The sequence below is a fragment of the Neofelis nebulosa genome, chromosome 10 (assembly GCF_028018385.1).
Source record: "Neofelis nebulosa isolate mNeoNeb1 chromosome 10, mNeoNeb1.pri, whole genome shotgun sequence".
Lineage (NCBI taxonomy): Eukaryota > Metazoa > Chordata > Mammalia > Carnivora > Felidae > Neofelis > Neofelis nebulosa.
In genome coordinates this window covers 49086201-49104438 of record NC_080791.1, presented here as the reverse complement: position 1 = coordinate 49104438, position 18238 = coordinate 49086201, and the positions used below count along the sequence as shown (strand labels likewise).

The 18238-nt window shown below is 36.5% G+C and overlaps 1 protein-coding gene across 29 annotated transcripts in view; it reads right to left on the bottom strand.

Moving 5' to 3' along the window:
• DLG2 (discs large MAGUK scaffold protein 2) overlaps positions 1-18238 on the bottom strand; it is a 2097061-nt gene that overhangs the window by 26719 nt on the left and 2052104 nt on the right. For 18 of the 29 annotated variants that reach the window (XM_058690298.1, XM_058690294.1, XM_058690296.1 and 15 more), the window contains one exon: positions 3396-3495. In XM_058690298.1, coding sequence (XP_058546281.1) covers positions 3396-3495 — 100 coding nt within the window. Of the gene's footprint in view, positions 1-2512; positions 2559-3395; positions 3496-18238 lie in introns of all 29 variants that reach the window. The other 11 variants (XM_058690297.1, XM_058690299.1, XM_058690303.1 and 8 more) reach the window with 1 other exon arrangement.

Below are 18238 nucleotides of genomic sequence, written 5' to 3'. Positions count from 1 at the left end.
TTTAAGATTCTTGCTTGGATAGCTATTAGGTTCTGGAGGAATGAAACAGGCAGGGGACAAATGGTCTGATATCAAACACAGGTCCTGGCATGAAATATGCTTTTAGTTCATGTTAAATAACTTGCTTGTACAGTGATATGTCAAATTTTTTTTTCATGAAAACACAGTTTAGCTGATGTAACAGGGATATATGTGCCATATTTAGAGACTTTATGTCCCCAAATCATTTTATTTGCACTCTGTATTAAGTTATAGAAGATAAATTCATTAACTTATCAAGTTCTTTGTATATCAGGTTAATTAAATGAGGAATACGTGACTGACTTCTGATGCTCATCAGTAATAAACTCAGGCTTTTAAAAAGTGGCAACTGTTGTACATTTTTTGAAAAAGGAAAAGAATATATAACATTATTCTCTAACAGTAAAAAAGTGCTTTAAAACATATTTGTACGTTCTCACAAATTGAATGGATTTTTTTTTGTAGCTTTATTGAGGTGTAATTGACAAATAAATTGTAATACACTTAAAGTATACAATGTGATAATGGGATAAGTGCATATATTGTGAAAGGATTCTCAAAATTAAGTTAATTAATACATCCTAGAAGGATTAGTTCTAGAGAATGAAACCAAGGAAAACCAAAACATGAGTTAAAATCACAAAATCACATGAATTATTTCTCTTTGTGTTGGTGCATGTATGACCAGGACTATACTGCTAATTTACGCACACATTTTACAAGTGCAAAGGGGCACTAGGGAAAGAAATATGAATTTGTTTTCTGTTATTGAAAAAAGTCACGGTACACACCCAACAATGGTGTATCTTCATGTACATGATTATCTCAAGTACCTTGAATTGGGGATGACAGGGTTTTTAGTCTTTTTTTTTTTTTTTTACTTTAACTAAGAATGAAGCTACACTATTCAGTGTTTTGCTTAGCCAATCTCTCTTATTATCAAGATATTGTATAACAGAATTTTTCCACTTTGTATGTAAAGAGAAATTGAAAATATGTTCAAGCTAAAGTGCAAATTATGGCTAATAATAGCATTAACTGGCAAATAAATTTAGTGAAATCTGTTCAGTTTTTAAAAAGTAAACAAACATTTGCACATTCTGGATTTAAAAGGTCATCACTCATATTTTTGACATTCTAATAACAGCTACTTTTTAGTGATGTTCATTTATTAACAATATATCAAAATGCTTCCCCTTCCCCCACCGACCCCAGTTGAAAATCTAGAAACTGGTGGTACTTGATGCTGTCCAGGTAATGTTGAAATCAATACCTGAACTTTAGCCACTAATTCAAGAAAAATTTTATGACATACTCCATATAGAGACTCAAAGATAAAGTTTTCATCTTTCAAAAAGATCAGTAGTTACTCTTGATCAGATTTTGTTTTCTACATATATATCTAAAAGAAGAGTCCAAATTAACAATCTGAAGGATGAAGCATATCATTACACAGGGTTATAGAAACAGCTCTTGAAAACAAAGTCCAGCTCAATGCTATTTTTTTTAATACAAATGAAATGAACAGCTTCTAAGAATATTGCCCATAGCTGTTAAATTAAAACAAAACAAAATCAACCAAAAAAATGAACATGTGATACAGCTGCAAAAGACACAATACTGTTCTTATTTCATTGGTGCCTATACAATGGTGTTAGTATTACAGAGAGAAAAATTATAGCATAGTAGATTAACACAGGATTATTATTTTTTACTGCTCAGTGCAATGAGATACAGACTAAGGCATTAATAACTAGAAAATTTAAAGGTTTAATATACTTTATTTTGCACTCTATACTATAGAATGAAGACCTGATGATGTAATACAGCTAATAAATGACTGATAGAAAAACATATTAATACATATCTAAAATTTTATCATACAAACGTGCCAAGCAGGATCACTGCAAGTCGGGGAAAAAAATCAACCGTAGTTAATAACAAAGAATTACCCATGGAAGATCAAATAGCTTAATGTTTATTTTTTGAGAATGCATGTTCCTTTTGACAATAAAATAGCCCTTTTACTAATAGCAAAGTACACCCCAATTATGGAAGTTGGCAAGGTCATTAAATATTTCTGGGTAAAAAGGCAGAAGAAAGGACATAAAGTACATTTCTGCTTTCTTGTTCTAAACATTTAGCTCGCCCTTTCTTTCAACATGGCTTCTTGCTCTCTGGGAGGTGTTAGGCGGTAGAGCAAGGGATGCCATGTTGGCATCAGGACCATGTTGGCCACATCACACGGTCAGAAAGGGAAGGTGTGAACTGCAACAGAAGTTACAGTGCCTGACACACTTTGCTTTTCAATGCTGACATGCAGAACAAAACAGTTGAAATTACTCTGGAGGAGCATTCACAGCTAGGTAACATAAAACTCGTATCTTGTGCATGCTAGGAGTGAAAGGCCCTCAAGAAAAGGAACAAAAGCCAAACTCAAAAGGAAAGGAAAAGAAAAGAAAAGTTACAGTGACCATTCCTGGGAACTTACTCAGAGTCTTTGTTCCATAACCGTCGTCACCTAATCCGGGGATGTCCTGCATGGAAGTCCCCAGAGAGAGCAATGAGAGAGGAAGAACAGCCACGGAAGAGGAAGGAAGAAGTCAGTGGAGTTGAAATGGATACTACCATGACAGACCATGTTGCCTAAGCAATCTGGATCCCACTCTCTCTTCTTTTGAAACGACTTTCACCCCAAACTCCCCGGGCTGAGACTCAAAGATTTGTAAAGCAACTCAAAAGATTGTTAGTTAAAAAAAAAATCAGAAGACTGTTATAAAAAAGAGGAAGATTCGCCAAAAGCCATTTTTGCCCACTGTTCATGTTGCCACAGAAATGTGCCACTTAGAGCAATGGTCCACTCCAAGTTTCAAATCAAATTCTTAGATTTAGTATCCACCAGGACAAGCCCGCTGCTCAGTAAGTGTTTAACACTGGCTGGGAGGAAGAGTGTAAACACGATGCTAGCAATCAGTAGAGAGAATTTAATCACTCCCAATGAGCTAGAATTCCAAAACATACATGTGGCAATGGAATCTGGTATTTCTGTTCAGAAAAGAATTCGTCTCAAGCCCTCAAGAGCTGTATGATAGAAGAGACAAACCCAGCCCCGGTCACAGAAAAATTCTGGTTGGAAGCAAAGTCCAAGCTTCCTGAAGTCCCTCTCCCATGCATTCTGCAAAGAAGAGCCACATCAAGGGAAGGATCCAGACTGCAGCCAAACACTGGTCACAGTAGTAAGCCCTGACCTGCCTGCCTGCCGTGTTTGTTTGCCTAGGCGTGTGGCGTGGGGGGAGCCTACATCATGCGTGTTGCCCGTGAAGAATATTTTTCTCTTGTGTTGCATGTGACATTCTCTTCGAGAATCTACTTACGTTCAGGATCACTGGTTTCCTGCTCACTCTGCTCCTTGTTCTTGTAGAATGGGAATTTTCGTGAAAAGATGAAGCTCTTTTTACGCTTGTCATTGAATGACTGTGAAGGAGAAAAGGCATGGGGCAAAAACAGGGGACGTCTAATTGTTGTCACACTCATGCTGACAAAACAACTAGTTTGTAAAAGCAGAGAGAGCTGTAGTGACGCAAGGGGATAGTCTAAAGAGGTGTCAGAGGGTCCCTAACAGTAGATTTTATTTTCAAGGAGTGTAAATTCTGAATGATGACACTTTGGAAAAACTGCCTCCTAATGAAAAGACTGGTTGCAGGTAAATGATGATGGAGGAAAAGAGCCTTAAATTGGAAGCAGAAGACCAGGAGCCTCTGTCCTGGCTCTGCAATGGGCTAGTCCATCACCTTAGGTGGGTAACTGAATCTCTCTAGACCTCAAAATCTTCTTCATCTGTATAATGAGGATAATGATAGCAGCTCTTAGGATGTGAGACTTAAGTAATGCAGGAGAAACGAAAGTGCTATACAAATGAGATCTTTATCGTCATCATTACTATCAGGGAGAAAAGACTTTCTTAGAGATACTAGACACATCAGTGCCTGGACATCATTTCTAATAAGTTGCATTTGAGTTACTTCAAGTAACTCAAGCTGAGTTACTTCAGCTTGGACTTAATTGAAAACACACAGACAAGTGTGTGGATTTATGATATATGACAAATATAATGTTACACATAGATATATAATAATTATTCTTTCAAAAGAGATTTTAAAGACATATGAGCCCCACACCCTCATTTTGTAGACAGGGGCTAGAGGCAACAGCAAAGCTGAGTCCCTTGCTGATATCACAGAGCTAGTTGGTGACAGCTAGGACACTGTCAACTAAAATCCAATATTGGAAAATGGTAACTTGATATTCACTCAGGCGAGGGAGAAATAATGGTCATTCATCTACATTCTGACATGATAAAAAATACTTTAAGAAGGACCCTTCTTAAAAATGTAAATCACTTCATTCAGTTAAATGAGGCTGAATTAAAAGTAATACAGATATACATAATAAAATAAATTTGAAGTTATTCATTTGCTTGCCTAGAAAACTCTTTAAGAAAATTTCATTTAATTCCCACTCTTGCTGTTATGTAGAAGCATTGTGGGGTTCTTCTTTGGGACATGTGTTCACCGTCATTTTTACAAGCTGTAGGTGATGCAGGTCTTTGTAATTTCACGTTCACATATCATTTAAAAAAAATGTTTCACCAACTTGATTATCATCCTTATTTGACTGGCTTTGTGAGTCACTCTCCAAAGAGCGAGACTTGTTACCACGTAGGTATTAAAAGGAATGCGCCAAAGACTACAAAGGTAATCTGGCAAGGGGTATTCTAAAATAGTTTTAGCAATGGCAGCTGGTAGTAATAAATGTAGGGACAACAGGGTGACTACTTGGAAGAAAAAGTACGTGTTTGGATGTATGTATTTTGGCCCATTGGTGGGAATTAGTTGCATGCCCTATTGATCTGAAGCTTGACTAAACAGTGTAAATAACTCATCTTCTTTGTATACTCATGCACTCTCAAATATCCATTTTGGTAGTCATGTTTACTTAGGAAACATTAAAGTGCTAAAATTTTGGTGCTGTCATTCAGGAACTTGTTACTTTTTTGGGTGCTGGGAACTTCACCAAAATCAGTGGAGCTTAATTTTATGTTCCATTAAGAAAGCTTTAAGGAAAAACAATAAATCAAATACTTAAGAATTTTTGAAATTAGGGAACATATTTTATACTTATTATGTCAAGTATTAGAAATATATTCTCAGGATAGAAAGAAGTATTGCTTCAGAATTTATTACTCTGCTGACAGCACTTAGGTTCCATATAGTTTTGCCATAATTTGTGTCCGAAGGATTTGTGTCTGAAGACAAGGCCGGGAACTCCCCCCAGATTTTCCCAGCTAAAAAATGGCAAGTCCTTAAAGGAACATTAAACATTCTTGCATCACTCCAGTTTCATGCCACTTTTACATTTCAAGCATATTTAAACTTCAGTAACTGAAAATAAAAGAAAAAAATTATGTAAGAATTAATGACATGTGATATTGCAAGATATGTTAGACATTTAACTTCAACATCATGGATGGCTTGTCATGCAAAAAAAAAAAAATTACAGACTTTCATGCAAATACGAAACAATGCCCAAAGAAGTAAAGCCTGGGGCTAAAATGTAGACACAGATGGACAGTGTGGAGGCGTTTGAGGGCCAAAATGGGGCCACATGCAAACCACATCATTTAGCTTGTCTCATGGGGTCAAAGGAAATGAAAATGTGTTGTCTGTGATTAATTCTTTTCTCTTTTCAAAGCAAGGACTGTAATGTGTTAACATTTCCCAAGTATGAAAATGTTGTATATCATGAGTCACCTGATCGGGATATAATAATATTTAGCACCACATCTTAAAAGAACAGAAAAAACATAATAATTCCTCAAAATTAAATGATCTAATGCATTAGTCTTATTACCCACAGTCATTTTGTGTTAGAATTAAAGAGAAGGTAATAGAGTCATCGGTGGTTAAACCGACTTACATTTACGGACACAAAACCAAATCACAATTTCCATTCACACTCATAGACTTAAAAGACACACATTTAGGGTCTTAGTTAAACATTTCAAATCTAAGAGGTTACATATGTGGTTTATAATGCTCTAACACTAGTCCTTATTTTTTATTAGACATGTATAATACCATTATATAAACTTTTGTTTCTGTTAATTTTTTTTTAACTTAAAAAAGGAAATTCTGTTACATGATTGTTAAGTGAGAATAACAAATTAGCACTTTTACTATTTATAGAACACATGGCTCTAAAGCAGCTGAAGGCTGGTTTGCATCTCTGTATATCATAGTTGGTCAATGCTATTTTTTTCTCTACATTGCAGTATCTTAAATCTCGATCTAATGCTTTCATGGCAGGAAACTTCTTTGAACAGAGACTTTGAAAATACCAATCACATGTGTAAAGTGGCAAGTTGGCATATCTAAGAATTCCATTTTAGAATTTGACCTGTGAAGTATTGAGTTCTTATGAACAAAAGTGATACAACAACAACTACAATTTATGGAGCACTTATTATGCTCCAGGGTTGTTCTAAAAGCTCTGCATGTGCTAATCTCCACACTAACTTCATGAGGTTGGTATCATCATTATTCTCATGTTGCAGAGGAGGAAAATGAAGTTTGCAAATCTTCTGTTACTTGTCCAGAGTCACATAGTCAATGAGAGGTAAAGTCAGGATTTGAATTTGCAAATATTACTGATTTCCAAAATTGCTGTTCTTATGAGCCAGAAAAGCTTCTGTAACTCAAGCCTGTTTCAAATTGATATTTAAAATTATTACCATTTGACTCTCATAATACTATAATTTGTCATCATTCCTACAGGTTCACTGCTTAGCAGTTATTTATTTAAGCCATCAGGTGCTATTAGATCCAACAATAGTTTCGTGGGTTATTCTGTTACAGTTTTTTTTTTTTTTGGATATCCATTCATGTTTTGGAGGACTCTATGGTATTGTTCTTGTTCTTATGATAATGTAAAAAAAAAGAAATAAAAAAAGAATTTCAGTGGGACAAGCTATGAATGGCAATTAAAAGTTGATTGTCCATAACAGGCAAATCTATAGAGACAAAGTAGATTAGTGGTTGGTTAGGGTTGGGGATGGGGTATACAGAGAGTGGGTAGTGAAAACTGATGAGTATGGTGTTAGTTTTAGGGGAGATGCAATGTTCTAAAATTAGATTGTGGTGATGGTTGCATAACCCTATGAATCTACTAAAAAACACTGAATTGTATACTTTAAGTGGGTGAATTGTGTACTATGTGAATTATATCTCAATAAAGCCTTCAGAAAAAAGGAACCTCTCCCCAACCCCTACATCATGGAATGGGAGGAAACAAACACAGCATGTTTGAAATTTTATTTGGAGTGAATATTTCTTATCTTGAATTGAATGAGAGGAAAACACACTCCCCAACCCTTGCAATCAATCTGATACACATGCCTTGTGTATCTGATTCTGTTGTTCCTCTGTTAAATGAATACCTTTCATGTTGTGACAGACATTAGAGCAGCCATACAAGGAGTCAACATATTATCACTGTCACTTAAATATCTCTAAGTTGTTAGGTCAAGTGGTATGAAACTGCCCAGCATGACCCTAAGTTGTAATGGCATTGCTGAAAGAAAGAAAGGAAAAAAAACCCCAAAAAACTCAAATTGCTCCTTCTTCCACTTGAATCCCATGTTCTTACAGACACATGAGTGAATTGATATATTTTTTATTCTTTTCATCCAGAAAACTTTAAAACTAGGGGCATGATTCAGTTTCTCTTCTCATCGTCCTGTTCTAATTTTTCAAATCTCAAATGTTTCCTAGCCCTAAAATGTTGCCTTTGTGATATGAATGTTCCCCAGGAAGAATTTAGATTTAAATTTATACAGAGCCCAGATACACACTTTTTGTGGCCTCCTTATCTTTTATAAATGTTTCTCTCCTCTTAATTCATTCTTGTCTTCCCTCCTCTAAGATAACTGTATTCCCTTTGGAAAAATGTTACTATAAATTTGGGCCATCATTTTGTATTACATATATATCCTGGTTTGTACAGAAACGAGAACTGTATATAACAAAAGAGGCTCAAGAATGAGTAAGAATGAAACAAATAGGCTGTTGAAGGACAGCCAAGAGTTGGCTTTAGATACAGCTGTTCCCAGAAATGTGTCTATATGGATGTACGCATACATATATGTGTCTATAATATTGTCCAATTCAAAAAGGGTTCCATTTTCAATCCTAATGAATTAATGGATCTAGGCATTGAGCATCAATAGCTGGTAACATCACACATGTAAATAAAAGACAACCAGATGATATATGCTTCCTGAAGGGAGAACAAAATACTACTACAGAGTAGTTTTATAAACCTCTCTTCTCAGAAGAAAAGAAAACAAAACAAAACCCTTCTCTCCCCAGTGAATCTGAATATAATTCAACCTTTCATCCAACTACCAGTTTATAGAAATAAAGAGACAGAGAAACGTGATAGATTATGCTATCAGGAAAATCTGGAACAAATTCTATAAAACAAATGGCCTGGTTTCTTAAACACAAAAATTGAAAGAAAACAAAAAATAATGGAAGGAAAACATAAATCAGAAGAGACTTAGGATGGATCAACTACAATAGATTTCATTCTGACTTAAACAAACACGTTTTAAAACAAAACAAAACAAAACAACAAAAAAGCAATTATTGTATTTATGAGTCAGTTTGAGACCTGAAAAAAGGATATTTGTTAATTCAGTAATTGGTAAACTTTATGTGTGATAATGGCATTGTGGTCATGCCATATTGATATATTTACAGTTGAAATGATTTGACACACTGCATTTGCTTCAGAAAATATGAGAGGACCATAATATTGTGAGTACCCTCATAGTATATTCTAAAGATAGAATTAAGAGTGAGCTACAACTGTAGGATGGAGGAAGGAGAGGAAGAATCATATGATGGTGAATAGTAATTAAAGGCATCCAATATGAACTTATGATTTTCCAAAAAACTTTATTTCTTCTCTTTGTCCACTAAAGGAGCCTAGATGTAATGATACTCTAGGAGCAAAAAGCACACTTGATCCTCAGATTTTGATTCCTAAATAAGGAAGTTTTTGTTTCCCCAAAAAAGGAACTAATTTTTTTTTTTTTAAGAAATGGTTTATTCCATCAGCAGGGAAAGTATAAGGTGAGTCTGAAACATTTTGTTGGACTAGAAAGTAAGAAGTACTAAACATAAACACAAAATCAATACAAAGCTTAAAAAACCTAAAACTAATGATGCCATGTCAAAAGGACACCTAAGCCAGTTTAAAAGGATCACACCAGTGAAATCTAGACAATTTGAGTATTAAAATGAATAGTAACAGTAATGGAGTATTACACATTGAATTAAAAAAGAAATTCATGAGTCCAGGCAAATTACCAAAAATATCTAAATTAACTAATCCAAAATGATAAGGAAGAGAAAGTTCTTTGTTATAGTAAAATAGAATGACAGCTATAGAAGGAATGGTAAAGTCAGAAAATCACCATTTTTCAGCTACTGTAATAATTGATTCAGGCAAGAATCATCCACGGTTGACTATTAATTGAAAATTTGTTGAGGATCATGATATTTATCTCCTCACAGGTATTTATTTATGAAAGAGGTGAGTAAAGGTGCCTTTCTAGTGGAGTTATCTGGCAGATATCACCTTAACCAAGTGATCAAACTTAGCATCACCAAAAAGTGAGATAACCTGACACCATGTGCCTCCTGACGGAAAGCACTGAAATGTATGCAATATCACTGATGTAGCATTCTTGCCAATAATGCATTAGAGGGAACTAACCATGAAGAAATAATCCAAAAAATTAAAATTAAGAGACATCCTCTTAAAATGCTAATATCTTGAAAAACATGTAGAGCTAAGGAACCATTCTAGATTAAAGGACATTAAGGAAGTGTGGCCCTGGATTAAATTCTGGATCATGACAACAACTAAAATGATTGTAATTTTACAAATATACATGAGAATATGTAAAACAAGACTCTTCATGGTTTGTTAATTGTTGAAGCTGAGTAATAGGTACAAGAGGTTCATAATTATATTCTTCCCATGTATTTATATGGAATAATGAACTTTGATTCATAACTTATGCCACACACAAAAATTCTCTAGAGATGAATTGTAGACCCAATTCTAAAATCTTAAATTATAAAATTTTTAGAAGAAAATATAGAACATATTTGTAATTTGAGGTAGGCAAAAATCCCTTGGATATAACATAAAAGCACAAATGATAACAACAACTTCTGCTATTCAAAAGAGGTCATTAAGAAAGTGAAAAGACAATCCACAAATGGGGAAAAAATATTTACAGTACATATACCCAACAAAGCATTTTTATTCTGAATATTTAAAAACTCCTACAACTGAACAATAAAAAGAAAAAAGCGTCCAATAAAAAATGGGCAAAAGACTTGATAGGATACTTAACATAAGGTATACAACTGGTCAAAAACATATGAAAAACATCCTTAGTCATCAGAGCAAAGCAAATTAAAGCCAAAGCAAGATACCATCTCATACCCACTAGAGTGGATAATATTAAAAAGACTAACCATATTAAGTGTTGGTAAGGATGTGAAGCAAGTAGAACTCTCTTAAAAATTGTTGGTGGGAATGTAAAATGGTATAGTTACTTTGGAAAATAGTTTGGCAGTTTCTTATAAAGTTAGTCATATAGCTAACCTATGATTCAGAAATTCACCCATAGATATTTACTCAAGAGAAAAACCTATGTCCACAAAAGGCATGTACAAGAATATTTATATTGACCCCAAACAAGAAACAACCCTAATATCCACCAACAGCGGAAGTCATAAACTGTGGTATACTCATACACACAATATATTGTTATTACTACAAAACAATAAAGAAGATTGAACTACTTCACCAATAAAAAGCAACAACATCGATGAATCTCAAAAGCATTATGCTGAGTGATAGAAGGCAGACACAAAAGAGTACTTATGTATGACTTCATTGATAAGAAGTTCCAGAACGGGCAAACTAAACTATGATGATAGAATTCGAATCAGTGGTTGTGGAAGTATGAACTATGTCTTTATCCATCTATCTTTATCATGGTTAGAACCAGAACCACGACACTTACCCAAAATATATTTTTAACCTAGGCTACTCTCTTAAATATATAGAGATATATCAACTATCTCTTGACCCAGGTGGTAGTTATGGGGACACTTTCCCCTTTACCCTTCTCATGAATAACTGGTCACAGTGAATGCCACTCTGATCTTAGAACACATACCATATCATTTTTGTTTCTGTATCTCCAGGATCTAGCTCTTAGTAGGTACCCAATAAATATTCATCAAATGAATGTATGAACCAAAGTTTTGAGTGATGACTCCCATTAGTAATATGGGGAGAAACTTCTGGCAAAAAAAGGAGAGGGAGGAGAAGGAGGAGGAGGAGCAGGAGGAACAACAAATATCAGGAAAAAGGGGGGAGAAATAATGGAAGGATAAGGCCATAGTCAAATGAATGATATTTGAATTTTTTGCATTTCTCTGCAGTTATTATCTCTTAGAATTTGTTTTTCTCATGAATTTCATCACATGATTCTATGCTCTATAATCTGATTTACTTTTATTTGCTGTTTATTACTAGTAATATAAATGTGGTGGCTCAGCTATTCACATGTTGGCATTTTTGCATAGTATTACATTTTTAGCTCTATGGTCCATAATTGAATAAATAGAAATTTTAAAGGATTTTAGTAGTATTAATACCTTCAATAAAATTTACCATTTAATTTTTCTTTTCTAACTTTTCCCCCTAATTAAGTTTTATTCCTTTTCCTAACTAATAGGCTAGTTTGTTAAAAATACTTTTTCTACCAACAAATTAAGTATGTCTCCTTTAGAAAAATTTAAAAGGAAATAGAGAGAAAAAGTTACTTGTCATCTCATTATGAGAAACAAATCACTTTTAACATTATTGTTTCTTTGTTTTTGAAGAAATTATTCTGCTTAAGTTTAGTTGTATGATATGGTCTACAGAATTTTAAATTGATTTGTTTTTATTAACTACGATAACATATAGTAAAGTCTTATGGGAAAGTGTTTTGAAATTTAGCTGTATGACCTTAGCAATGCTATTTAATCTATGGGTCTCAGTTCTGAGTATTTAAATGCGATAATGTGATATGCTCTTATCATAGTGCCTGACACTTAGTAAAACTCACTAAATGGGAGTCAATTATTTTAATGAGGACAGAAGCAACTTCCCATATTGTTAGGGAGTCTTTGGAAGCATCAGCTTTAATGAATGTATAACAATGGAAAGACAGTAGAAATTAATAACAAAAAGAAATTTAGGAAATCCCCAAACATGTGAAAATTAAAAACAAAAGAAAACAGAACAACAGTACTCTTCTAACTAGCCAATAGGTCAAGAAAGAAATTACAAGGGAACTAGAAAATATTTTTATTTTTATATTTTTAATTTTCATTTATTTAGGGAGATATATATAGAGAGAGATAGAGAGACAGAGTATGGGGGAGGGGCAGAGAGAGAGGAGGGAGAGATCCCATGCAGGCTCTGAGGAGACAGTGCAGAGCCTGAAGCGGGGTTTGATCTCATGAACCATTATGACCTGAGCTGAAATAAGGAGCAGACGCTTAACTGACTGAGCCACTCAGGTGCCCCAGAAAATAGTTTTAAATGAATGAGAATAAAGAGATGAGATATGAAAATTTATGGGTTGCCACTAAAGCAGTACTTAAGAGGGAAATTTATAGCTATCCTGAGATCAAGAGTTGCATGCTCTACTGACTAAGCCAGCCAGGCTCCCCATAATAGCATTTCTTAAAAACTAACATTTGTTAAATGCTAACCTACATGGCAGGTACTTTTTAAAAAAAAAACGTTTTTTAAATGTTTATTTATCTTTGAGAGAGAGGCAGAGTGCCAAGTGGGGGAGGGGCAGAGAGAGACACACAGAATCCGAAACAGGGTCCAGGCTCTGAGCTGTTAGCACAGAGCCTGACAAGGAGCTCTAACTCATGGACTGAAAGATCATAACCTGAGTCGAAGTTGGATGTGCAATCGACTGAGTCACCCAGGCACCCCATGGCAGGTACTTTTATAAGTGATTTACATGGATTCCCATTCTAAGTGCTTTACACATATCATGAACTCCTATTTAGTGGCTTCAAATTGTGTCTACACTTTATATATAAGGAAATTGAAGTATAGAGAGGTTGGTCATTTGCTCCAGGGTTTACACAGCTACGATTGATGAGCAAAGTTTCATTCCCAAGCAGTTGGCTCCAGACTTGAGTTTTTCACTACTATGTAACACTGCCTTTCCTATCACTGCAAAGATTCCAAGAATTCATTCCACTGTGCTTCAGGATACGGTTACGGTCACGGTCATGGTAAGCATTGCTGAGGACTTCTGCAGGCAAATTATTTTCTGTGGAATTTTATACTTTATTTCTGAAAACAAATCTCTGTTGCTTTATTCTTTTCAAATGGCTCAGGCAATTTCTGTGACGGGTCCACGAGGGGCTTTGATAACAGTGAATGTTTTGTAGTAGTACAAAGTATTATGTTCATTTGCAGGGACCACATCACTTCTCAGTTTTATTTCTTCATTCTCAGGAATGCCAGTTCTTCTGCAACTTCCCCAACGCTCCTCTCCTTTGTGGTAATCCCTTAGGTCAGTCTTCACTAGCTGGTTCTACACACTTAGGCTGAAGGTGATATGATCCCAGGAGGCCAGCAGGGAAGCTGTAAGCTGATTTACCCTACCTGGGTGAGGAGAAACCCCACTTTAGCAGGATGGAGTCACAGGGGGTTGGGGGTTAGAACCCTCACTGGCAGTTAGGTAGTGTGTTAGAGGAGTGGAAAGGTGTTTCTGTCTGGGGCACTTTTGTTCAGCCCACACAGAGCCTTCCATCTACACATTTCCTTTGAGGTGCACTTCATATGCTATATGCTAGTGGACTGTGTTTTCTAAGACAGGTAGCACTCGTGAGGGGAGGGGATCGTAGTTCCAACGTGAGAGATATGCGTGGCCCAAGGATTTCTCAGTAATACATTTTTTTGGGGAAAGAAAAATTGAACACTGCTTGCTACACTTCACATAGTAGCTGATAAAATTGCAGATTTTCACTTGGCGAGGATCTGAATTTCTCTAAGATTTTAGAGTGCACAGATAAAAGCCATGAAACACACACACACACACACACACACATACACACACACCTCAAGGGAATAAAAACACCTTAAAAACCCCCAACACTTCTATTTACAAACACTCTCACACTCTCTCCCTCTCCCTTCCCCCACCCTCCCCACAAACCTTTCCTATTCATGTTCACTGACAGCCAAGCAGGTTCATTGTTATTTCTATAGGAAACACCAGGTGAGTCTGTCACTGTAACTGACTGTCACTTTAAAACCAAAGAGCATGTTTATTGTGCTTAGGGAAGAATTCTCCTCAGCTTTCACCATAAACTTGGCAATCATCCTTCATTCCTTACTTACACATTTCTGTCACTTCTTCTCCATTCTTCTTGCTACTGTCCTGGCTCAAGGGAAAGAGTATTTTCACCTTGTTTGGACATACCATTAACATAGCAGTTGTGTTCTGCTTGTGAGAAAATGCATTTGCATCACATAGCACAGTGCCAGGAAATAGCATGTAATAAACAACATTCTTAATTATTACCCATTCTCATTTCAGGGGCTGGAGAGTGTCAGTCCTGGTAGGAGATACTACATTTGACAGCAATATCCATTACTTGAAGACTCCAAAGGAGTGGGATACCAATACCTCCACCATGGGCTATTGTAGTGTTGAATACAACCAGGTATGTATGGGCTTAGCCATGGTAAGTATTCAATAAATGATAATTATTTTTTGTTCCAAAAGCATTTATTGTTTTTGCCAAATACTATATTCAGGCATCCAATGGCAAAAGGGTCTGGGAAAGGGAATTGCAAAAGCTCACTTTATCAGGCTTGCTCTTGCTGAATGGTATGTGGGATGAGTTTTGTCCCCCAGGTGTGTCCCTTCTGTGGCAATATGGCTACAATATGGAATATGGCCATATATGGCTATAATTGGGAACACAAAATGAAGAGCTCGCAGTTTAAGAAAATCATTACCATGTTGTGTTATAATTGCTACCATGGAGGTGTATATAAGAGGGCACTGAGGAGGGAGCTAGGATCACTGGGGAAGCTGGAGAAGGCCCAGGGGCACCGCTTTTAGTGGGATTTAAAGAATGAATAGGAGACTGCAGGTGGAGCTAGATAGCAAAGCTCGGTTCAGGCAGAGGAAAGTCCTGCCCAACAGGGGGCGCAAAAGCCACCTGGTTTCCCCTCCACTTTTCCCTAATCCTATGAAGCTTTCTGGATGGAGTGTAGGATTTAGGGGAGAGTGGGGATCAGACAAATGGTGGGAAAGATGCTCAAGAGGCAGGTCTGGCTTGCACTGTGAACCCCTCAGTTACACCCAGTGCTACTGAATGTTTGCTTGTGTTCAAGAAGTAAGCAAGCAATAAATGATCAGTATAAATCATTCTACAGAAATCACATATAGAGTTCAGAACGATTCTTTTATCACTTTATCAGCAACTTCAAGTATTAGGATTATAAACGTTAAAGAAGGAGAATTTTGCAGCTGACAGAGAAGTTGCAGAATCTCCCCATCAAAGTCTTATGCATTTTCATCACAGGGGAGATCCTACTATTAAATGAAAAAGAAATAAAGAAAGCTTATTCCTTGGGTTTCTCAGTGCACAGTATATTAAAAATAGCATAATTCAGTTTGGATGGGGGATAGAGAGAGGTGTTGCTCTAGGCACATATCTGCACACAATGCCAAGGGAGTACAGCTGAGCATTGCCTAGGGAGGCAGGCAAGGAAAACTGTTGAGACTGAATTCAGCCACAGAGGGCATCTGTCCTGTGGTAACCGAGCTCCATAATCATTCAGTCAGCAACTCCTGGGGGGTCTGAGCTAGGGGTAGGTAAAAGGTGAGGAGTGAGGGCCAGCCTGGGCCCTCATTGGTTTTGCAGTGGGTATCCCTTAGAGAGACAGTGGTGTGAGAACCGAGTCTTGACCTCACACCCAGCCCAGACAACTCAAAAGAAATGTCCATATAGCAGCCACTACCAGGTTTACACAGCAGGTGAAGATTTAGTGTTACTGAAGCACCACCAACGACATCAACATTATGATTTTGAATTTTGTTGTTGTAATATATAAGTACTAAATATATATAATTTAAATTTTTTCTTAATGTTTATTTATTTTTGGAAAAGAGAGAGAGAGAGAGAGGGAGAGAGAGCGAGCAAGCAGGGTAGGGGCAGAGAGAGAGGGAGACACAGAATCCAAATCAGGCTCCAGGCTCTGAGCTGTCAGCACAGAACCTGACGCAGGGTTCAAACTCACAAATTGCAAGATCATGACCTGAATCAAAGTTGGACGCTTAACCAACTGAGCCACCCAGGTGCTCTTAAATATATATAATTTAATTTGTAAATTTATTTTAATTATAGATGATAAGAGCTATAAGCATATGGTATTTTTACTTAATTTTGTTTATATATATTTAGGAAAAATTATCATAAAAAGACTTAGTCAACACTAGGGGAGACCAGAAGGATTCTTTTCTTTAAAAGAGGCCCTTTTAGGGGCACCTGGGTGGCTCAGTGGTTTAAGCATCTGACTTTTGAGTTTGGCTCAGATCATGATCTTACAGTTTGTGAGTTCAAGCCCCATGTCAGGTTCTGTGCTGAGTATGGGATTCTCTCTTTCTCTCCCTCTGCCCCTCCCTCACCTCTCTCTCTCTCAAAATGAATAAACTTAAAAAAAAAAAAAAGAGGTCCTTATGTAGTCCTCATCTAATAGGGTTGTTGTGAGGAATGAATGAAAAAAGTCCTTACAATTTATTTACCAAAATGCCTGGCTTATAAATAACCTTCAGTAAATGATAGTTATATTGTTTTCACATTTTAGAAATAGTGATCCGATTAAATCCTTTATGTACTAAATGTGCACTTTGTCCTTTACTAAGAAGGGGGTAAACACAGAAGTTCAATCAGCTCTTGGGGGTAAGTTGGGGGGAAAGAAGAGCTCCTTACCTTTAACAAAACTACAGTGTCCCTTAGTAGCAATCATAAATTGGTGTATTTATTTTCTGACTAATTTGGGCTGTTGTTTCCAGGGCTCCCACCTCTACAGGGGCCTGTGGGTTTAGGCTTGGGAGGTGCTCCCAGAACACTTTCTCCAAGAATGATAAGTGACAGCTGGATCATTCTCGTGGAACACATGCCCCAAATTCAATAAGGTGCTAATTCTTCGTGTCAGGTGAGTACAAGCCAATTATGGGGAGAAACAGTGGCTTCTTGAGGCCTTTCAGGAAAAACCACCATTCACAGCAAGAATGCCCAAATATCAGTTTCAACAAGTGGTACAAATATTCATAACGCTGTTAAAACATGAAAGACAAACAGCATATCTTCAAGTTCTTTGCTTCTTTTCAAGCGAGGTAGGCTCAAAGGTACACTGACTCATACCTGTAATACATTTGAGACAGCAGCTGGGAAGGCTCTTGTTTCACCCACATGTCACAGAAGTCTGGAAACTGCATTCTGTGTTATCACCACTAACAAAAGATGTTTCCCATAGCTTGTCCATTGTCATCTATGGATACAAATTGCCTTTGCTACGTGGAAAGACTTATTTTTCCCTTTTCCCCCTCAATGGACCTCAAGTGCACAGAATGTCATACATCTTAATCCTTAGTCAGCATATGCTTTTCATTGTCTCATGTCTTCATGTGAGCTGGTAGATTGCTGGTGCCTATTACATTATGATAGATGATTGATAGAGAAATAAGGATTTTTTTCTTGAGACGTATAATTTTGATTTGACTTAATATCCGCTATACTATGTCTCTTTAGGTTAGTTTATCTTACATCTTAAGTAAGTTCAATGCACCTCTTACCCATCCCATTTTACAGAGGAGTAATTGGCCTGCCTGAGATGACTTGGCTACTTGCATAGCTTCGGGTGCAGTATTAGGTCTCTTGACTGCTTGAGAGGAACAGATTACATATCACGAGTGCCATCTTCCTAGGAAATCCAAATCTTTCCCAGACCATTCAATGTTTGCCAAGGG